At 44.1% G+C, this 24,392-nt stretch overlaps 1 protein-coding gene across 16 annotated transcripts in view; it reads right to left on the minus strand.

The window, feature by feature from the left end:
- LOC120738381 (RNA binding protein fox-1 homolog 3-like) overlaps nt 1-24,392 on the minus strand; it is a 419,925-nt gene that overhangs the window by 118,861 nt on the left and 276,672 nt on the right. For 15 of the 16 annotated variants that reach the window (XM_040039589.1, XM_040039625.1, XM_040039671.1 and 12 more), the window contains one exon: nt 16,275-16,384. In XM_040039589.1, coding sequence (XP_039895523.1) covers nt 16,275-16,384 — 110 coding nt within the window. Of the gene's footprint in view, nt 1-13,396; nt 13,409-16,274; nt 16,385-24,392 lie in introns of those variants that run through there. The other variant, XM_040039699.1, reaches the window with a different exon arrangement.

Raw genomic sequence — 24,392 nt, forward strand, 5'->3', positions numbered from 1 at the left:
GAATGGCTCCATACATTCTGCCGAGGCCACGATGTGATAGCGCAGCATGTCAGAAGCACACTAAAGGGCTTTTAAAGCAGGTTAGAGAGCCGCACAAAAGCCAGCGCACAAAGCCGCAGAGCGCTGGGGCGGAACGGCGCCGCCGCAGCTGACCGTCCTCACGCAGCCCCAAGGACCCCAGGTAAACAAGCAGCGCCGAGTCGCCGCTCGCTGGGAGGTCCGAGCCAAGTTGTTAACAACGAGATAATGTCAGCTTCTATTTTTAGATGAGTGGAAGCGTCTCTGGGTGAAGAGAGTCTTTTTTAAGTTTTAATTCATTCCCTCTGTTTAGCGCTCGCGCTGTGCAGCTGCACAAATGATTTAAGAGCGCATTTGGAAGTCGGCATTCGGTTAGCTTATTGCACAGTTATGACATGTCTGAGCCATGCATGTCAAGCGTTATCAGAACTATTTAGAAATTCTGTTTTGCATGGCTACTAGTCTTTTTGGATCTTTTCCCAAAACATCCAAAATTCCCTTTTATACGCTGGAGAATCCCCCTGCAGGACGGCAACAGCAGATACTAAAGTATAAAGAGCTCCTTATCAATTTAACTGCATTGGAGGGTCACAAGCAAACTGTGACGGTAGCTTTGCAGTCACTCAGCAAGCAGTCCCAAAAAAAGTTGGGTTACTTTTTCAGCAGACCCTCGACTGACATCAAAGAAACGTCTATACATTATCTTTATGAAAGCGTACGTATGACGCCTCTTCTTCTGTGGTATCACGGCACAGACTGCGCACAAAGCAGCTCAGGGCAGTAAAAAAACAAACCAAACAAAAAGTGGTGTTTGGGATCTTTGGCCACAGTCCTGTTATCCTCTCACCTGTATTCATTTTTTTCCTGATAAAATGACAACGCTGTCACATTATACCGTGTTTTCAATAAGAATTATTTATCAGCGGCAGTTCAATCATCTTTATGGGGCTGGCCGTTTGCGCGTCGCTGAATATTTCTGTTTCTAGTCGGTGCTTAAACAGGAGCTTTGACCAGCTCTCACAGGGATGGAAATAGACACCAGTAGCTGCAAATATACCGCAGGTTATATAATGATCATGAAAACTACATGAGAACGAACACCTCCCCCACCGCAGACAAACACAGTCGAAAATCACTCTGACAGCAAACACGCGAGTGGGTGCACACAAACACACATGCGTGCACGCGCAGACAGCGGCTGACACCGTGAGAGGCCAAGCCTGACACGAGGTGAGATGAAGTAGCGTTTCTCATCATCTGCTGAGACTGCCTGTGTCTGACCTGGAGGATGGAGGTAGGCCAGGGGCATGGCCTCGGGACCCGGGCAGGCGGAGTGAAAGCAGCCTCCGCAGAGACTTATAAAGTCCCGGCCACAATTTACTGGGAAGGCTCAAATTGTGGTGTCCAGTGGCCACAGCGCAGCTCTGCTGTCAGCGCCACTCTTATTTGCTTCATTCCCTTTGACACTGCCACTCGATTAGGGTCATAAATTCCATGAAATCGGTCAATAACCTATAACACTAATGTCACTCTCCTACCATTAATTTTACAGCCTGTGTGCCACACTGTTTCTTAACCCCCTTTTACGTGACAGAGGGGGTTACACTGGCTGCGATTGATTGAGAAGAGTATATAACAAGCTTTGAGCACAGTCTTTGCACCCACATAGAAAAACATATGCATTAAAAACACCAGCGTTGCAGACTGTTGCCCAACAATGCATCCACTACTCTCTCACTGAACCATGCGACTGTGCAGAATTTGGATTTGCAGTTTTATTAACTGCAATATTCAAAATTAGCACAAAAGCTACTTGGATGCTTCTGAATAGTTTGCATTAGATGGAGTATAGTGGTTTTTTACAAAGTTGGATCTTGTACTAATACAAAAAAACCCCAAAACATTAACAACACAAAATACTGCACAAAGCTGACCATGGTGTTCCTGTGTGTATTATAATTATGCAGTTCTGACACCGAACTCCCCAAAAAAGAAAAAAAAAACACTTTGTTCATCAAATACACAAAAATAACAAGAAATTTGACAGATTTCTACCATATATGGTAAAACAGGCTTATTGCTTTTACCACATATGAACTGTCAGACCGTCATCCCGAGAGGCCAATTCTGAGACCAGAAGCAGCCAGATGATGCGTCATATTCATATATTTGTACCATCTACAGCTACTGGTTTGCATTCAGCTGCTTCTTCCACACATAAGGTTTGTTCGCTTGGTTTTACTGCCATGTGTTTTATAAATGCCACCGTGCTCCAGTGAATGCGGTCGGTCCAGGCTGCGGTGGGATCTGTTTAGAACATCGACATGTTCTAGTAAAAATTTAAATATTTGGCACAGACATATTGACGGGTGCAGACACGAGCTAATTTGAAGAAATGTCCTATTATATACAGACAAAGAAACAGCAGTTCAGCATGTATCCCTGAATGCACTTCCAAAGCTTGAGCGTCTTACAAATATAGTAGCTAATCAAATATATATGTGTGTATTTTACTGTACAGTAGAAGAACCTTTGGGTTATGAAAACCCTCCAAACTGACATTTATATCTTTGAGGAAAGCAACAGACACACCTGCTGACCCTGAACTGATGCACAGGTGAAAGGTGACACACAGCAAGTCTGTTTTTTGTTTGTTTTTGGGGGAGAAACAGAAAAAAAATTAGGCCTACATCCCAAAAGATTTAAGAGCATAAAACAAATAAAACACACATGACTGTGGAGCACCTCAGTGTCCCAGCAGAAGGTCCGAAGGAGGAGGAGCTGCTCCCCCCACGACCTGGACAAATGGATGGAATCTAAAGATAACTATTAAAAACAATGTATCTATGAAAACTACTAATAACACTTAAAATATCATTTACTTACGCAGTACACTTGGTCAGTACATCCACACGACAGTGAGTCATTTACCTTTAACGATAATACCCGTTTTAAATCTTTTCAGATATTTCCCTTCATTATAACTTTAAAAACAACTAAAGTGATAAAGCTGCTGAAAAATAAAATAAACCTTCCAACAGGTTTTCTATTTAATTTTACTAAAACTCGAAAAGAATTTTCGAGTACTCGAGTCTAAAATTGGGGGAAACACACAAATTACATTTGTTGCTGTGAGAGAGGGGCAGGAGTGGGTTTCTTGTCATGCGTGGCAGGTTGCCAGCGGATATGTTGCTGCCATTCTCACAGGGGCCTCTCCTCCAATCTTTTCTGTATGTGAGAGCTGACACTTCAGGGCAATATCTACAGCACAGGCGTGTTAGCGGCGTGCACGCCTTCTGCTGCAATGCAGCCGAGCAGGATGAAGGACTGCCGTGAGAGACTTGTGGAGTTACTGGAGGTGCAACGGGGCAACCGCGAAAAGTTGAATAAATTAATAACAAGGCTGAAAAATAGAATTAGCAGCATATGACTCAGCTTTGGAGGTCTTTCTGTTCAAATGAAGGAAGGGAGAAAAGGCGGCCTCTTCTAAACGCTACGATGCGCAAACTCACTCGTCGTCCTGCTGCTAAAGCTCAGGTGTTGTTTAAAATTTGGAAGGAGAAAAAAAAAAATCGTTGAACTTTTGCTCCAGTTTCATTTGCCGGAGAAGCCGTAACCTTAATATTTAATCCTCCGAGTCATTAAGATGTAAAATGAGTGCTTTGAACATCATCCTGCACAATCGCACGTCTCCTGATTCACTCGTGCAGGATTGTTCACTCAGTCAAGAGCGAAAAACAGACGATATCGCCTCGTGTTCTGGCAACTTGGCGTGCACTGGCAACAATCCATCCTACTACTTCGCTGGCTCCTTCCTCTCCTCGTTGTTTTGCTTTTCAGCCTGCGCTCCCTCACTCTCTCGCTCGCCTGAAGAAAGGGAGAGAGAGATAGAGAGCCAGGGCCCTTTAAACAACGCAGCCGCAGTTAATCATTAAATCAGATTTTTATTTTTGCCTCCTCTGGAATGGCTGGGCTTGAATTGACACCGAGCCTCGGCGGCGGCGAGGCAAAATGGCCGCTCGCAGTAACAGCTCACAAGCCCCCGGACAACCTGAGGCATGGCCATCCAATCCCACATCATTAAGGCTAGAGTCCTTTATTGTGTTGGAGGCATTAAAGGGTGCGCTGGCTATAGCCCTGAAGTCACACTCCACTAGGAGAAAACAGCAGAAAAATAACAGCACAGCTGGATAATGACTTTTCCCTGGGAGGCTGACCATGTGTACAAAAGCGCTAATGATAGCAGGTGCAATAAGCGAGCGCGAGGCTTTTACTGCGTCCGGATCTATTTTCCTCTGCTAAACTCACCAGTGATTTCCCCCGTGTAGGTGTCTTTCTGTAGTTTAAGAACACCTACCTCCTCCCGCCTCTCCATACACTCTCTCTTCCTGTATCTAATCTCTTTATCAGCTGTGCAGCTCATATCAAAGAGGACTGTGGTGTGAAAATCCTGCAAGTAAAACCTGCTGTCAGAGCCTAATCACAATTAGCTGGGCTCTAGACCCATTAGCCCCAAGGGGAAGAGACCAAAAGCTGACAGAATTAATGTTAAAGCTACTGATTACTAATGATCCCACGGAGCACAAAGGGTGGAGCCCCGCTATCCCGAAAAAGGAGGAAAATAAAAGCCTACTAGCCTCATTTTTCTGACTGAATTGATTTTCTATGCAGCTGGCATTACACTGGAAAAGAACTATACAATTTGCTCGTCGGTGAAGTTGCTAGAACCTCATTGGTATTAGCGGTTAAAGAGATAACACAGTTCCTGGATGTACTTCCCATTGCTTCCTTAGCTCAGCTTTGTAGCAGCGTCGTTACATCAGCCCTGCTACAAAGGCATGTGTGCCGTCCAGATTATAAAACGTCGAGCTGGAAGTTAATGACTGATTGCAACAGCCGTTACTCAAACTCGTAAGGAAAAGAGAGCAACAACCAGCAGACAAAACAACGGCACACGGCCCCCCGCGGTGAATCACCTGCAGTATAAGCCTTTCAAAGAAGCGCCTCACATTTGATGTTAAGCCCTCAAACTGTTCGGGCTGTCGGAGGTCTTGCCGGGGAGATAGAAATGTCTAAAGTTATTACAGCAGTCAGGTAAAGTGTGTGGCAACACGGTCCTGTAATGGGGGTGGAGAGTCGGCCAGCAGCTGCTAATGAAGGCGTCTCGGGGAGTACTAAAGAGCCTACGTGACACTACTTCTGATTTTCCCGTCTAAGGACACAGATCAATTAATACATTAACAAACGATCGCGAGCACTTCATCTTGCAATATGAAACCAGCGGCCTGGACTCGCTGCTCTCCCGCCCAGAATGGCTGATCAGCTCTGCCTCTTTATGCAGTCCATCACGAATTTCAACATTTCCTGCTGGTCAGGCTGCAGACGTCTCTCTGAGCATTTGCAACCAGGCCATATGCATGCACATGAAATGCATACGGGACTTCTTATATGTGCACAGAGTTGGGCCTAAAACTCCACGCTGCTTTCATCTTTTAAGGAAATCTACCTTCATATCACTTCCACCACATGCACGTCCTAATTAAAGTGAGGCTGTGGTCTTCAGGTCGGCTGGTTGATTGGATGGTCACCTGATCTCGCAATTCTGATTGGCTGGACAATTGCTGGTGTTATTTTCATTAGGGGAATTAATCCATTATTTTTGGCAGCATGAGGAATAGACTTCCTCTAAAAAGAAAAAATTGCCCAGCTGAAGGCAGACTGCGTGATCCAAACTTCATTTCTTAATCAGAGCTGGCTCAAAACTAACCGACGCTGCGTTTGGCTAAAATATATGACCGTGCGTGAACTTTGCAGCTCTTTGCATTTCACAGCTCAACCGGCAGCTTCGCGTTTCATCTAAATCCTGCTTTACTGCTCAGTTAATGGGAGAGAAAAGTCCAACTAGTCCATTTAAAGTAAAAACACACCTAAAAAACTGCATTAACTTCAAACCCACAGGCCAGGTTAAACTGTAAGCCTTCTGAAACCATTAATCACATTCATTAATCAAACTGGATTTCAACTGTTGCTCCGACGTTACGTGGCGTATAACAGTGCACAGCATGACGCCAGATTAGTCACAGATCAGTATGGCTAACTTTAGCGTAGCTACCAGTAGCGGCCTTTTTTCTCTGCAGGCTAGTGCCCACACGCCTCAGCGACCCATTAAAGCACTCCAGCACCCGAACACCGTAGCGTCTTAGAACCAGCAGTTTGCAGCCATTGTTCATTGCAGACTAGCAAGGGCAGCAACATTCAATCATCTCGTTGACTAGTCACTGCTAGAAAAGGTAGAACAATTTGTCTGTGCTGGACTTTTCCTCCAAAATTTGTGTTTAAGACTTCCTGCTTTGGGTTTAAATATATCTTAATATTATTATTTGGTGTGATGGTTATTTACAGGACGCCTTAGCATCTGCAGCACATCCAGGTAAACCGAGCTAGATGTAAAAGTTCCTCTTGCATTAAAACAGAAAAATGAAATCATGAAGCTCAGGAGCAAACGGATCGTGTAAAAGAAAAAGCGAATGTCTGATTTTGCTATTATCGCTTAAGGACAACGGCGACGAGCCTAGCGTGATTCAGCGTGCTATAAATACAGGCCTTTTGTGTTTATTTATAATTCATCTAGGCTAATAAGGCTGCAGGTCGAGTACACCGAGACCAATTTAGCTAATCTAGCGATAACCTGCAGTTTTATTTCCCCTCGATCGGTTGAAGAGAAGGCACAATTCAGTCAACCAAGTTGTTCTTTGGTTGAATGCAGCCCGAGATTGAACATCTGCCTAAAGGGAATGCACTCCTGCTAATGGCCACAGCTCCAGAGCCTCAAACCAGCCCCGCCGCTAGCCGCCGCGCATCGACGTCCGCTGTTGTTTGGTTCGGTTTTCTCCCCGATAAATAAAAACAAAACATTAATACAGGCCAAACACGCCGTGTGAGCAGTCTGCGGCGCACTCGAGTGCGTTGGTTGGGGAAGTCTAACGTAAACCATCGCTCCTTGGCATGCCATATATATCCAGTCTCCCCATTACCACCATCTCTACTCGACAGCAAGGGCCCTGCACTGCTAAATTATTCATCACACTGAGGGGAGGACAGAAGCATGCATGGTTTCTCCACTCCATGCCTCTTCCCTTTTTCTCTCTGTCTCTAATGCAAAGGAACAGCCGGGTGGAGAGAATGATATACAGGCCATCTTTCCATCACTGCATGGCCATTGCAGGAGATGTCGCCTCCACTTCCTCCAATTACCACAGTGGAGCTGATTTTGGGTTTTAGGTTGAACACCGTGGCAGGCCAGACGGTCGCCGGCTTGCCCGTCGCGCATATGCGGGGAATGGTGGGTGGCACCCAAGGGTCCCATGCATAACCTGGGACGTCTTTGTATACACATTCATCTATATCAGTGGGCAACAGGGAAATGTAAGCCAAAGGTAATTGCCCTGGATAAGAACATCTGCTTGGTGAATAAATATTCTAATGAGGGGAGTTTGCAGGTTCCCCAGACTGATGCACGGCTGACAGGCCTCCGGAGGGACCGCAGGTAATGCTCGCCACCTGCAGTTCAAACGGGAGCCAGTCGCACCCTCCTCTCGCAGCTAAATGCTGGCCGACTAACACAACTTCGCTTACTCCCGCGCACACACACGAAATGCACTCCAGGTATGGTATAGTAAATCATTCCCTGGATGGGATGTTGCTTTTCTCATAAGTGTTATTACACCCTGGCAGTTTCATTTTTGTGTAACCCAGAAAATGTTTTGAGTGTTTCAAATTTTACCTTTTTTTTCTCGAGGAAACGCAAAATTCAGGCAAGGTGAGAAGAAATCCATAATTCTCTAATTCCACTTCCTGGAGTGCTGTGGGAAGCCGGACTCTTTATATTTTTTTAAACTTTTAAAACACTCAGCAGTGACTCCCAATAAAGGCTTGGTCCTCCAAATAATTTCCCTTAAATCCTAAAATCGTATGGTATCCTTAAAGGCCAGTAGAAACCTTTATATGATGGTGGCTCGTGTCACAACAAGGAAGTCGCTCCCGCTCCTGCACAGTGGAAATATTTAAGTCAGTCTGCATCGTCAGACGAGGTTAAGCCCACATCAGCTACATCTGCGTGAGAGCTACGAGTGGAAATTTTCTCCTGTGTAAAATATCTGTCTGCAAAATGTTTTAGAGGCTCCTGCACAAACAATAATATCCAATAATTATTTGGTGAGCTAAACACGTTTTTAAAAAATCATCTCATTTTTAAATCAGCCCAAGTTTGCTTCGTCATATTGTTTATTTTGTCCAAAGAAGAGTCAAAAAGCTGGAAATAGTCCATGTCCTATGATAAAGAAGTAGGAGGAAGACAATCTCATACTTGAAAGCTGGAAACGTTAAAAACTTCTAGAAATTAGCTAATAATTTATTATCATTTGGTTATTTTTACTTGTGGTTAATTAAAAATCAGTCATTCTCATCACTTTGTTCCTTGTCTGATTTTCTCGTTGTGGAAATATTGACCTCTTTTTAGGCTCTGGGTGAAAAATCATCACAAAGACATTTGGCTTCTGTGATCATTCAGAAATGCAGAGTCTTCAAAGATTTTGAAGTTTTAGAAGCAAAATGATGAAACGAGTCATGAGTCATGTATTGACTCCACGCTTTCAGCAAAATAATGTTGCTTCTCAAGTGAGCAGAAAGCGAAAGTAGTAAGATATATAACTTTAATTTAGCATAATGGATGCGCTCACAGATGCAATAGCTCCTTTACTATAAGCTCTTTTTTCTTAACACGATGAGAGTAAGCCCACTGCAGTACACGGAGCCTCATGTTACAGTGATGAGCCTGCAGGGCTGTAAACTGCCAGCACTACCGCTTCGGTCTGTTCAGCCTACATCTGCGTGTGGTCATCACTCTGACCGGCCGGAGGGGGAATACGTGATGAAACGGGAGGTGGAGATCGGTGAGCTGCTGCAGACAGTGATGAGCCTCTTTCAATAAGCATCAACACCCAGAAAACATCTCAAGGCGAAAGCTCAGAGTATCAAAGAGGCCTGTGTTGCAGCGAGGCCTCGGAAAGCACACGAGCACCGCACGCTGCGTTACGTTCTTTTAGTTATGGCATAATTTGGAAAGCGTACGCCGTCCTGTCACTTCCATTCTGCTCGGAGACAAAAGGAGAGCTTCGCGTGAGGCTCGAATGTGAGCTCGCGTCACCACTTGGAGCAACTTTGGCCCCCAAACATCCTCTTTCTCCAGAAACGTGAGCTCTGAATCAATAGCCAGGGCTGTTTCATTCATAACGTGCATAGCATACTTTGCTTATTCATGTTTTGCTTCACTTCCATATTTTAAAAAAGTGGTTCGAGTAGAAAGTCATTCATAATGGAGTCATCCTTGTAAAGTAGCTTTTCCCCAAAAAGATGCACTCTCCCCAGAAATCTGAACTAACGATCAATAGCTACACACACACAGACACACACACAGTCTGCAGGAGACATATCTCCAACTGCATCACAGCTCAGACTGTTTACAGTGGCAAGGCTGAAAATATTCATTTACTTTGTATTTCTGTGAAGGTACAAAATACAAGTTAGCAAAACTTGGGGGGATTAAAGTGATCTGCAGTGTGCATCAGTGAGAAATTTAGATTAAAAAGCAGAAGAAGGAGAAGCACAAATGCAAAAGCAGAGTGAGCGTTGGGCGGGTATTGTTGTGGTGAGAATACAAACCACCGAGGAGACAAAACCAATCTGACTAATCACACATGATCTCAAAGAGAATTAATCAGCAGCTCTGGTTAACAATCTGTAATTATCCTCATTCTGCGCTTAATGCCATTTAATTTATGAAATTCTGCCTGACTTAGATATATAGGCGAGGAAAACAACAATATCACACAAAAAGCGTTGGAAACGCAGCGCAGGCGAGGAAATCACAACGTGTCCCCGAAAGACCCCGAGCGTCGTTCTCAGACGGAGGGACACCGTTTCAGCTGCATGCTGGGTAGTTTGACAATCAGGGGGGGGGGGAAGTTGACGAACTCGTGAAGGTATTGGCGTGGATAACAATCGCACCCAAACATCCGATTTCGTTTAAAGGCTGAACAAATGTGACGGGTAAACACAGGCCTCTGTAGCTTCTGGCTGCAGCAACCCAACATCAATAAAACACACGAGAGTGGAAAAACCATCAGCTCTGTTCATGCATGTGGGAGGCGCTGCACCACACACACACGCACACACGCTCAAACTCACACTGTATATAATGTAAGGGCTGCAACACGCTCTGACACATGCGCCACACACGTTCTACACGCCAACTCTGTGCATACCGGAGCGGTGTGAGCAGGAGGAGATACCCACACTTTAGTGGTGCGGTACTCACCCAAAAGTACATCATCATGGTGGAATCGGGGCAGGTGTGGGCAGACGGGTGGAGGAGAGCGGGGCTAAGCGCTGGGACCAGTCCAGCCAGCGTGGGTGTCAAGAGGAGTCCGAACGTTTGGACAGAGAGCTTTACTGGTCCCTGTTCCACTGAGGCAGCCCTCCCTCTCAACTGTTCAATGGGGCTTGACTTGAGGTCCCCCAGCACTTCTTCTCTTTTCGTTTCTTTCTCTTGACAAGCAGCTTGTTCTTCAGTTAATTTTTAAAAGAGCCCTTTCTCTCTCCTCTTCTTCTTCTTCTTTTGAGCCAACACAAGAAAGAGGGGGGGGGGAAAGCAGACGGGAGAAAGGAAAGAGAGCTGGGGAGGTGTTGTAACCTCTTTTTTCTTTCGACACTCTTCCACTCCACTTGCCTCTCCACACCACTCACTTCAAGACTCTCTCTCTCCGTCTCTCTCTCTCCCCCCTGTGCCGTCTCTTATTGGTGAATGTGAAATCAGTCGGTACGGCACCGAGGCTCAACTAGAGCAGCAGGAGCAGCAGCCTGCGCTTGACAGCTGCCTCCAGCGTTCCTCCACCGGAGCCGTGTTGCTCTGCATAGAGGAGTGCGCCGAACAAACCGGGATCCTGCAGACGGTACTGTAAAATTCAGCGTCCCGGGGAGGAGGCGGGGGGTGGAGGGGGGAGAGTTGTGAGGGAGGGGTTGGGGGGGGGGGGGAGAGCAGGAAGCTGAGAGTCGTGGTGGGGATCTCTGCGGGGAGGGGGGGGGGGGTGCTGTGTTGGGGATGATGCTGGTGATAGTGGAGGACTAACAGATCGCTCCCCTTTCTTCTTTTCACCGTCTGCGACTGCGATGAGTTGCATTGAAGTTGTGGCAGTTTTAGTTCATTGAAGAGAAGAAGAAGGAGGCGATGCTGAAGGAAAAAAAGACTCTCAGAGAAAACCTTAAAATATGCCACAGGCAATTGGGAGGCGCAGCCTATTTTCCACTTGTTTTCTACTTTTAGCTGCCGATAGCTCCTCTGCCTTTTATTTTCCCTCTTTTCCTCCGAACTCGCGATTTGGTGACGTTTTTGTTTTTTTTGGTTTTTTATAAAAAAGCACTGTTTTTTCAGGTGGCGTTGTGGCAGATCAGAGGCCAGATGAAGTTGGTGTGAAATACCTCTGTGTGTGCCAAGCTATATTACATTACATGCTTTAGTGTGTTTTCCATCTGGCGGCTATAAAGGGGGAGGGGAACGAGGGAGAGAGAGGGAGGGGAGGAGGGAGGATTGGCTATCTTCTAGACAGCACTGTAACAATGAGCCTGCCTCAGCAATTTTCAAAACATATCATCAATACACGACTGGGAGCTCGCGCTTTTAAATATTAACCCTGTGGCAACCGGGGCAGGCTGCGGAGAGCTCAAGTGGTTTTGCGGCATCCTCTGGAGCCGGATCATCCAATAAAAGACGTCCTGGGGGATGAGCTAATTTGCTGTAGGATCCTAAAGAACATTTGCCAGTTATAGAGCACATTGGCCTAATGAACAGAACAGATATATGCAGGTTATGTTACCCATCAGTAATTGCCACATAAGGAGCCCGAGTTAGATTTGCAGCTGGCTTTGAGCGAATTGATACACAAGGGGCCTCATTCATATGGTGTAACTGTCATCTTAAATTTATCACCCGTTTTATTTTTTCCTCCTCCTTCAGAAAAAGCACAAGTGAGCGGTGAAATATGAAATGGCACACAGGCAAAGAACCGCAATTAGTAACTTTGCAAATATTGTGATGTTTTAAGAAGCTTTTCATAAATCAAGACACGCGCCATATAATTCTTACACCACCCCCCTCCATCACATCGCACAAACCAGCATCTCCGTTGCTTTGCACGCACGCAATCTCCCCGCTGGCATCACGGGATGCACATGCAAGGCTTCCATATCTTTATATATGTCCACCAGAAGTCAATGGATTTACATTAGCAATCACAGAGTGGATAACCGCCCCAGTCCTCCATCAATCTCTGATGGGAAATAAAAATGAAATGCACTTCTCAGGCAACTCAGATTAAGGATCACGCTTTTATCAAATACTGAAGTCTATTTCAAGTCGTGCTCATAAATAACTGAGGGGGGAGAGAAGCAGGAAAAGAACGAGTTCGGAGGCAAAAAAGAAAAAAAAGAGCAGGACAGGCTGGAGAGCGGGTGGGGGTGGGCGTAGGTGCAGACAGAGAGCATCGCGGTCTGGAGCTAAGGCCACTTAGGGTTGGGGAGAAAAGAATCAGAGGGCATTTAAGCATTACGTAAAGTCTCCATCTCCTGTCTAGGAATCTACGCCCGTTACCAAGGGAAGTGCAATGCAGGTAAACACGGTGTTGTTTGGGATGCTTTTCCCTTCTTCCTGTCACCTCTCTGAGTTGCATTTCTCCCATACTCCACACTACTTACAGAGCATTGGAGTGGCTTTCCCAACCATTTAGATTTCCCACCATAGTCTAGACACTCCCCAGAGACTCCGCCATCCATTATAAAGATGGAGCTTTCAAACTGAAGAGGAAGTGAAGGCCTCACACACAGAGTGTTCTGCCTAAAATGTCCGTCTGTCTCCGACCGTCGCCGGCTCGAGATCTGCCGTCTTAATATTTTATGCCGATCTCACCTCTCGTCCGTAGAGCCGCTACTTACAGAGCATCTTCTGTCGAGCCACACTCGGATCTCGTCGTTAGAAAGACACCAGAGGAGACAATGAGAGTTCTCGCTCTCATCCCTGCGAGCTCCCCGCGGGGTTCTGGGCTATAGTCGCGGCCGGCTCGCCCGAACGCTCGGACCGAGCCGGTGCGAGCCCCGAAGGAAGACGGCGGCTCCACTCTGATGCTGCCAGGCTGGTTTTCTCTAATCACACACTTCACTTTATGGAGTGACCAGTTTTACAACTTGGTGGCCAAGGATCTGCAGCTATGCTCGTTTTATCGATTTATGGGTCTCCATCAGCTCCACAGGTAGGTATTGACATTTCTACACAGCACACGTCACGTGAGGAAAGGGCGCCGGGGAAGGCCGTGCAGGCAGAAACAAGCGGCTAAACAAAGCCCTTTCTCCTCTTTATCTCTGTGTGCTGAAGAAGTTTCATATTACATTTCCATTCCCTTATTATTCTCACACTGACAGGAAGTTGCGGCACTTGCAGGGGCAGAGCACTCTGCTAATAATACTCACATGAGAGATTTTTCATATGAAAATATATTAGAATTGGTGATAAGTAGGCAAAGCTTATGTTTGGACTGTGATTTGCCATAAAGAAAAAAACGAGATATTGTGTAATGCCATCAAGACGCTCTGGCAGCCAATAAATATGCATAAAATAACAAGAAAAAAAAGACAGTGTGTTACTTAATTCTGTATCTCCAGCTTTCTGACACAGCCTGCATATTTAGCCTTGAAAATGGTAATGTTTTGCTTCCTATCCCTGGAAGATATCATTAAACATCATTTGTAAGCATACATTACCCTATACGCAGCAAATCGCCCATCTGGTGATTTTGGAACTCGCTGTCTGGAAGACAATAAATTCATTGTATGCTTTCGCATAAAGAATCCCACTAAAGTAATGCCTCCATGTAGACATACGTCGAGTACATTAAACCTAGCCGTGTGCACAGACTGTATGTCGTGTTAATAATGCAGTGTTTACATCTTGGCATTGAGCAGTCAGTACTGGCCTAGGGGTACAAACTGGCAGGGCTGTGCAGTAATTAGGAGCTGTGTGTTGGGGATGTGAAGGCTTGCCGCGTGTCATGCTGATACCACTGCTGGGCGGACCTAGTGTGTCGGCAGCGGGCACACTGAGCGCTACACAAGGCCGCGCCTTGGTGGCGCAGCCGGGAGTCGAACCTTTTACTTCAACGAGTGCTCCTGCGGGCTCAGAGCTCGGCCGCTGCTCGCCGTGCAAAGGAGCGACACGGAGGATGTTAACCTAACGACAGCGGGGATTAGGTGTCTTCACACTGCGAGCGCACCGTGTGTGGTCTGTTTGTGTTAATCCTCCAGGCCTGTTTGCATTGTGACATCAATAAGCTGCACGGATGCCACATTATGTCTGTTATACGTACATGTTATATTATAATATATTATTAAATGCTTACTTTAAACATTTGTGCACATCACCTCATTCGTGTTACATACTTGCACCTGTTATTGTTTGTTTTCACGTGATTCTGCATGACTAAATGTATTGTGGATTATTGAAGCATGTGTTTCAGCTTGTTCAGGCAGTCCACAGTAAACATCATAGATATTAATATGGAGGCTGGTTTAGAAGCAGCTGTATGTTGGGTTAACATTTACATAATGCAACACAGTAATTCCTTTACATCACATCTGTCTTGCAAATACCAACAAAAACTGAAACACTTGGATAGTCTGCATGGGTGCTCGTTATTGAGCGGCTTGCCCCCGAGCCTCGAAATACACCAAACCAACCTGGACGCTATGGTGGCTGTCTCCATCTTTTATGTATTTTACCATATATTCACGATGTCATGGGGTAAACTCTTCTCGGAGTCACACAGTGGTTATTTTCCATCAGCTTTCTCTTCGTGGGAGGATTTGTCGGAGAAAATGTAAATATGCTAGTAATTAAGCATCCTACTCCATTAAACTCTCGGCTTTGAAAAAGGCACCATGAAGTGACTTTTGAGCCATGAAATATTTTAATCATTTCCCTCCTTCTACTCTTTATAGCTAAGAACAACAGGCACATTTTCCTCAAAAAACAATTTCTGTTTAATTAGAAGCCAAAGCTCTGTTACCTGTGGCGTTTGATGTCCTTCTTTTTGTTACATCTTTTAAAGACTTGTTTACCAGCGTTCGCTGTGCACGCGTGCTCCAGCGTTACTTTGAATTCGCCAGCGCGTACAATATTAAATATACATTTCACTGTAAAAACTCCTGGCTCTTCTTGCAGCTGCAATGAGAGTAGCTTTGCCACATGCAACACAAGCAAACCCAACAGGATTCCTAACAGCCTCTTGCATCTCCGTTTGACATTAATTGATAATCAAACAAGGCTTCACATTAGACATTTATGAGATCAGCTGAATTATCTATTTAATGTAACCCAATTATATGCAACCCTTGTGCACCAATCAACGCTAATTCCTGACTCATAAATGACAGCAACAACGACAGATTTAATCAATAATAAACATTGATGAAAACTTGCGACCTGCTTAGAAAGAGGGTAATTAACAAGAAGGGAAAAGGGCTTCGTTGGATTTCATCTTTTGGAATATCGCTCTGTGATCCTTCGTGTTTATGCCGTTCACAAGAATCTCCTAAGCTCACATTCCACCATCAGCGAGATTAAGTGTAAAACAAACATTCGCTTTCCCTTTGACAATTAGGGATAGACATTTATCATGAATTCTTAATGCAAGCTTCAGCCGCTCCGGTTCTTAATTAAAACCTTGTAATTTTTATAAAATTCTTGCCGTAAAACTAAATTTCATGAATTATTTAGCCAGCCTTTTTTCAGCACTACTAGCTACACAGCCAGCCAGCCAGCTGGGGAAGAACTGAATCCATAGGTGGGCTCACCTGCACTTTAAGGCCAGAGAAAACATCTTAGTTATGCCTTTTAAAAAGTCTAATATGAAATGCATGTGTGTGTGTGTGTGTGTGTGTGTGTGTGTGTGGTGGGTTTTCCTCGTCTCCTACATCCACAGCAGAGGAGTCACATCCAGGTCTTAACCTTAACTAACACATGTCAACAGAGCGGGCATCAAAAACAACATTACAAGCTTCGGGGAATTCCACACCTGTTAGATTCCACACAAGCGCGTGAAATTCTTCCAACAAAAGTGAAGGTAAGTGTGCACAGAGGGGCCTGCTGCTCTTACCAGTCTTGTAAAGAGGGGCACTCCCAAATGCCAGAGGTGATCGTTCAGCAGTCCGCTGTACACCACGTTCCCGAAGACAGCAATGCTTCCTGACTTACACAACGTGTTTCCTGCAGGGACACACAGAAACACGAGCAGGCGTCACCGAAACGGACAAGCAGCAGCAGAGGGGCGCCTCCAAAAAACACAAATAAAGCAATTCAATCGCAGGAAATCATTGCACAGGAAGAGGCATCATAGAGAATGCAACATTGATTGTTATGAATATTGATTTTGAGGTTTATTGACCTTACGTGCAGTAAGGAATACAGATAGGTGGCTTGGCTACGATCAATAAAGTTACACAATTGGGTCAAGTTGATCTACCAGCATAATATAAATAACCAAATGAGGTTTAGTATCAACAGGAAAACAGTGGGGAACATTTAATACGCCAGAAAATAACCGTGAACTGACCATCATCACATTTAAAGGATATCCTCTATAACCACTTAACTACCCCGTGTCTGTTATGGAATCAGCTCAAAAGTATGAACCCAAAATAAAACTGTTATTGCTCCTAAACCTTCGCGATTATAGTCTTGACTCTGTTCTCCCGTGAGATGTAGCACTTCAGGGACTACTATTAAAATGTCACAATAAGTGATCTGTGATAAATGCACTTCACCGAGGCACATCATTTTGGCAAAGCTTCAATGTATGATAAATCTACAGTTCTGTTTTTTGGGATCTCGAGAATAACGCGCACAAATAAAACACCGAAGCTTTCAGTTTGATGAGAAATGTGCGTTTTACCCAGATGCTACCCAAACGGGTTAATAATGGGCCTTGGTAATCTGTGTTCAGGCCGGCGCAAATTACTCGCAGAAAGTGACACAGCCATACTCTAACTTACTAAGTGCAACGCTGGCATAAAATTTGCATGTTTTTGGTGTTTAATTCAAAAACCAGGGGACTGCTGAAAAATTGATTTTCGAGGGTGCTAGTCCCGAAGTCACGTCCTGTCTCGCAAGTCTTCCGACGCAACCTCTGCAGCTCTCGCCGAGGACGTCCGTCACCTTTACTGTCCGTGATCCGAAATAATCGAGCAGCTTCTGCAGCACCCGGTATTCAAATCTGCACCGTTCGAGACTCAAAGTTAAACAACGATTAATTTGTTGGTCCCCGTGCCTACTTGTTCCTATTAAGTTTTACCATGTGCAAATACATCTTTGGTCAGCTCCGGATCCAATTTAGAAGTGGGGGGCTTATGTATGATTACAATACAAACCCTCAATATTCTCAGTTTGCAGCAGGTGCACAAAAAAAAAAAAAGCAAACAGGACACAAACACAACACACACAGTCCACCAAAGCGCCGCTCTGGCTGAGAATACAGAAACTGGATTTCAATGAGCATTATTGCATAATAGAATGACAGTGCATCCATTGCTGACAATATAGAAAGATATATGCTAGATATGCCTACCTGTCCTGGGAGTACAGTATAAATATTGTATATACAGAATATCATTAGTATGTACTCACTGATATCCACTGATGCTCTCGTCTGAATCATTGTTAGCATGTTATAGCTGTTTCTCTCCCACCCGAGTATATGATTGGGTGATATTACAAAATGCATAAATACTAATAAACAGCAATAAACTGCAGGTTTAAATGTTAATTAATCTATCGGATGGCTAAACTCATGTCATTCCTTTTCCACTGAACAGTGTCAACCCACACTTGGACACGGAGACGTTTAATGTGCGATTAGCTTTAAAGTCAAAGCGAAACTTTTTACCACACTTTTTCATGCAGTCACGAACGAGCAGGAGCTGAATACCATCATCTTCTTTCTCTGTGAATCGCCCCTCGTGCTGTTGTGTATCGTCTCAGCCGTTTTTAAAAATATATATTTTCGTATTGAACTTTGTGTGTTGTGCCATGATGTATGTGTATAATTTTGAGTTTGTTGTGTTTTGCTGATTTGTGTTCGTTTTATTGTTCTCGTTTTATTGCCCATCCAAGGATGGCCAAAGCAAATTAACTTATGCCATAAACGCTATGGTATGTATCACCGATTGCCGCTCCGCACCGGTCCCCGGACGAATGAAAATTAAACCTTCTCTTATTGATGAATCTCTTACTGTTGAATAAGTTAACTGCAAGTGAGCCCAGAGGATCCCGAATACTTCGGGGTCTATATGAGGTTTTCGTAGTTGCGTAACAACAGTGGCATGCTCGGCAGACACACCGAACCGCTAGCGGACTGTCAGGTTTACTGTATCACGGAGAGCATCATCCTTCTTTATAAGTCATGTTCGGTGCCACCGAGCATCACAGTTCGCCCTCTCAAAGATGCTCTTAATTAGCTCGGTGCCAATGAGGTGCCTTCACAAACAAAAACGCACACATGCGTGGCATGCGTGCCCACACACACGGCCCCGAGAGTGTGATGTACCGCACTCTGATGTCCCTATGAACGTGATGAATGCAGCTTACGGAGCAGGCGGCACAGAAAACACAGGTCTCCATTGTAATTTCTGCACAATGGAACGCTGCAAAGGCACACCAGGGGTGGAGTGAAGCAGTGCTGACAAGCAGCACATGCATTATTTAAAAACAAAAGTAAAAAATGCCCATTAAAGTGTCAGTGGTGCTTTCGGCAGTGCTGGCTTGGGCGCGGTGTGCGTATTACTGTTATTAATGGGCCAGGCGTGGGGGGCATTGCTTCGGTGTGATTGCTCTGCTGCTGTTGCTATCCGCGGTTCAAGCCTCCTCTCTTTTTTTCCCCCCCATTTCTTCTCTGTATGTGTGCACGAGGAAGAGAAACAGATAAAGAGCGTGCTACAGACAGAGACGGAGAGACACCCAGAGACCCTGAGTGCACAGTCAATGAGCTCCTACAGCTAATATCATTTCACATTATTGAATGCATATTAAGGCAGAGAGACCTTGTCAGATAAATAGGAGCACCAGTGCTTATATCAAATTCTGATCTGCCTTCACGGCCATGTCTAAAAAAAAATGCTGGGAATGTAGTCAGCATATTGAAAATAAGTGCACACCATTTTTCTTTGCAGTTTAACATCAAGGGCTATACATTACCGCTACTGACACAGCAGAATGAGGTCATTGTGCATGTTGTAATTACAGCTGGGTAAACACTCTGCTCTCTGCTGCAACACTGGAAACACAGAGCACTGCGAGACTGACAGAGATAAAAAAAGAGGGCACCGACGCCGATGACTTTTAAGTGTTGGAAAATACTTGCATCAGTGGGAATAAATAAATTGAACACAATGATCACGGGTGTATGATCAATTCCAGAGTGATGCAATGCATTGAAATCAATCAGTGCACCGGCTGTAATGCGGTGCGCAAATAATACATACTCATCCCTGACCTATTCTTCTAGAACCGGTTTGTTATAGTTTTATTGATGGTGTTTATACGCAGGAGACAGAGCACATAATCAAATTTTGCATATTTGCATGTAGAAAATGTCACATAAAAGCGACAACTTAATTTTCCCCCTCACAAACTCTGCAGAACTCTATAGCCAGCGAGCTTTTGTTATTTATTTCTTTACAAAAAATGCATTCAAAGCTGCCTATTCGCGCCAGTGGACCGTCTGTATTTTCCTTCAACTTTAAGAAAAACTGAACCTAACTAGCGACGTGTTGTCTAGCTGTTCATTTTTTCCTTTTTTTGGTTATTAATCCCCTTTTTTAAGGGCTTGTCTCAGCAGTTGGGTGTTCTCTCATCTGCAGGCTTGACAGCATTGAGCCCAACCTCTGATTAATTATTAATTGTGTGATTAAAGTATGTGTTGGCGGGGGTATGCAAGTGTATGCGTGTGGCTCCGAGGGAGTGGGTAGGAGCATGCAACGTGCTTTACTGTACTTTGCATTATCTACAACTCGGAGTTTTTATTTCTTGCATTTCACAGCAAGAGATTTAACTGCAGGCATCAAATTTAATACCCAAATCACCGGGCATGTACAATACCTGCAAGAGCAGAAAAAGGGAAGGAGAAAGTATTGTTTTATTAAGTGATGCCTTGTTGAGTCTGGCTCAATATATGGAGAGTTTGCTCCACATAGATTTCAAGGCTTACGCGGCTATCAGTATTTCGGGATTGAATCTGCTTATAAATTATTCTAAATGTCAAGATTCAACCTTAAACTTGATCGTTTTCAAACTTTTCTAAAGAAGAAAACACAAATGTTCACTTGGATAAAAGTGGATTCAGTTCAAATATTTATTATATTTCTCCCATATATGCAATCATGAAAATGCACCATCAGTGCATCAGAGAAGATGTATTGACAGCTCTGAAAATTTCTCCATCTTACCAAGTCTGCACTTGAGCCCTAAAGAAAATTCAAAAAAATACATTTCTAGTCCATCGCAGCCCGTTTGTTCCAGAATATTCTGCAGCACAAACAAGGTTCAGCCGCGAACGTATTTGTCTCAACAAAATCAAGTTAAACGCTCAATTACAGGCCGAATGAATTAAAGAGATGAGAGGAAAGTTTGGCCAGCGTGGCTACAGTAACTGTGACTCATTATAATTAATCCGAGTTCTTCTAAAAACAAAGCTATAAGCATTTATGGGTACATTTATCTGAAAACAAAAACTGACTAATATGAAAATGCAGAGTGCTGGATCTGAAATATTTAAAGGGATTATTAGACAGCACTAAAACATTCATAAAAGACATCCCTTAGTTCCATCTTTCTTAATTGGGAGGACTTGCTTCTTCATCCTTTATGGTGTAAAGAATATGTGTAGGTTTGGGACTGTTGTTTGGGAAAAAGGCAATTAACTGTAATGATATCACCTTGGGCTTTAGAAAATTGTGATGGGCATTTTCACCATTCTCCAACACTTTATAGTGTAATGTCCATTAGGCAATAATGGAGATAATCATTAGTTGCAGCCCTGCACAGTTTAGCAAAACAAACTAGTTAGTTCACAACGTGCATTATATAAGAGAAGCGTAAGAGAGCCATCTGAGCATAACGTTGTGGTCATTCAGATGTGTGTGTGTGTGTGTGTGTGTGTGTGTGTGTTGGGGGCCTTCCGTGCTCCTCTCCTGGCTGTGCCGTTGGAGGTGGGTCGCTTTAAGCATTCAAACTCCACAACGTGCAGCTCATTTCTAGCAAAGAGGCACATTGCTGCAATGCAATAAGGGAAAACAACACTTTTAATAATTCAGGCCCTGAGACCGTGAGGGGGGGAGGCGGAGGGTGGGTGGGGGTGGGTGGAGGGAAGACGTCTTAAAGTACCGCAGAATGGCTCATTTAGCTCCTGCTACGCATTATTAAAGTTGTATCGAACCCCCTCCTGGGTCTTTCCCTAAGTTTTTTTTTCATTTTCCTTTCCTCTTTCCCCTAAAGCCTGCAAGGTAACCAATAACAGCTACCAACATTTATAAACGACAGAGTATCCTGCACCTTAGAGGAGGAGGTAAACAATGGTGTAGCTCTTAATCTCTCTTTCTCCCTGTCCTCCCCGCTCACTAGTCCTCCGGTCCGGAATTTGTCAGTGCTTTATCCCGTTTGAGCCGTAATACACAGCCCTCTCTGTCCAGATTATTTTCTGCTTGAGCTCAGCCCACAATGCATAAAAAATGCGGGGAATGAACCCTGTGTGGCATCAAATTGAGTAATAAAATTGTGTTCACGGTGGCACTGATGAACGCATGATGGTACCGTTAAGGACGTGTTCAGAGGTACCGTAAATTGCCTCTGAGCCTGATGGCAGTTTCCAGAGCAAAGACGGGGAATATGAATAAAAAATACACAGGCAGAAGAAAAATGGGAGCGAGCTAAAAATGCAGATGTGCTCGTTTTTGGTTTTTTGGACGATATTAACTCCTCAGCGTCCAGTTTCCCACTCCTTCATTACAACGTGAGGAGCCGAATGTTTGATAGCGTCACACAGACTCTGTAGCCTGGCCTCGAAACAGCTTTGTGATGTTTACAGTTGGTAAAATATTAAAGCCCGCCCCCTTTCTCTGTCTTTAGGGCTGCATTATGCGTTTGTGGATCATTGTATACAAATTTCCTTCAAATCATTTGGACACAAGTGGTATTCTTCAGAAACTCTAGCAGAATAATCACATTCAGCCTTACAGAACATTGTTTTAATTTGACGTTCTTACTTTAAGGTACGTTCGATTCCATACGGGCCGAGATTAACTAAAAACCACCACTTATTAAAATCCTCTCAAATCCTCGCACGTGCCGTGCTGGTCAGCCTCTGAACGGAGCTGTTTTCTTTGTGAAAACTTGACATTTCAGAGATACTGTGCAAGGCTTTCAGCCGGCAGCAACAAATTATGATTATAATAATTTATGATTACTGCTTACATTGCACAATACAATGAAAAAAAGTAAAAGCCTATTAAAATGTCCATTTAGGATATATACACCATAAACTGCTGCAGAGGTCTTAAATCAAAGCCTGCTGTGCTGTAAGAGATGCAGAGACTGGAGGCAGGAGGTCAGGAGAGAGAGAAAGACAGGGGGTGTCAGATGTGTTATGATTGGCTGATATATTGGTCTTTTATGAGATATCAAAGTGGCCATGTCAGAGTTGTTCACGGGGTATCGGTCTGATGACCGATTTCATATTCATTGTTGCATATGATATACAACTTCTTTATAAGACACTTTGAAACTGAGCTGCAAACCAATAACAAAATCCAGAGTTTTTAAGACTAAACGCTTTTTGCTTTTTTTCCTGGGTTTGACGGGAAAACTATTTGGTGTGTTTACATTAACTGTTAAGCTAGAAAGACGACCGGCTGGCCAAACAGCCACTCTGGCAAAACTGTTTGTTGTACCAGGGTGCAAACATGGTTTTATTGCTGTTGGGTTGTTTTAACATAGGAGCCACCGCAGGAACTGCAGTCTTTGGGACTTTTATTTGGCTTTATTCTTCAGTTTTTCACCCTGGAAGTTGCAGCTTTGTTTGTTGAGGACCAGTTCAGTGACTGGAATTTCCACTTGGTATTCCTGGTGCAGCCCTGTTATCTACTGTGAAACCAGAGCTGGTCTTGCCATTTATTTAATTTACTTTAAACAGTTCCTTAATATTACTTTTAAACTGTGATCCAAATCTGCCCACAAGCTTCCAAGCAAGAAAGCAATATAATATAATCAATATAATAATATTGCAATATTATTGTGCATAACCAATCAGAGTTGGAGTCTTCTTCTGGGATGTCTTTCAAGTCTTTTGTAGTTTACTGCTAGTGTAACTTTCTAACTGGTATGAAACCATGTGAGCGGCTGTGATGGACTGAATTAAATTAAGTTCAGCTATTTTATACGTCGCCAAGTCACAACAGTCACGTCAGGGCTCTTTGTACTATAAGGTAGAGACACTACAATAATGCAGAGAAACCCACCAACAATCAGACAGTCCTCCATGAGCAAACATTTGGCGACAGTGGGAAGGAAGAACCCCGTTTTAACAGAAAGATACCTTGAGCAGAACGAGGCTGTGACAGCTGGAGGCGAGGACAGACAGCTAATAAATGCTGTGTGTAGATGTATCAGCTGAAGCATTCAATTAGCTCACAGACAGCAGGAAATACCGACTTTAAAGGGAACAAACTGTCAGGTGGAACAGATGTTTTATCCCTGTGACAGGCTAGTTTTAGCACATTTTAAATAAAGAAAATAAACCCAATCTGTAATTTTCTAATACGAGTAATTACACCAAAATGAAACACATAAATGATAATAAGGCTTAAAAAAAGCTGAATCGTTGCCCTGTTGACCTAGATTATGTTTTTACCACCTTATATTTAATGGTCTAAAAGCTATTTCAGATATTTTTCCATCCTGACAGATATGCAGTAAGAAGCAAATTGAATTTTTAGGAAGCACTTTTTAAATTCACAAAATCTGACAGCTACTGCTTCAGCAGGTTCAACCACCAAAGTATCTGCACCTTCATAAACACAGTTTGATGAGGTGCCTTGTACATCAAAGCAATACCAATGCAGCCAGCTAGTCATCCAGCCAGCCTGAACGTCAGAGAAACCAGTCAGCTGCTTTGTCTCCCGCTGAGTGTCAGACTCTGACGTTCCTTTGCCATCTAAGCTGACTAAAC

Source organism: Simochromis diagramma, unplaced genomic scaffold, assembly GCF_900408965.1.
Source record: "Simochromis diagramma unplaced genomic scaffold, fSimDia1.1 OVJJ01000321.1, whole genome shotgun sequence".
NCBI classification, from domain to species: Eukaryota; Metazoa; Chordata; class Actinopteri; order Cichliformes; family Cichlidae; genus Simochromis; species Simochromis diagramma.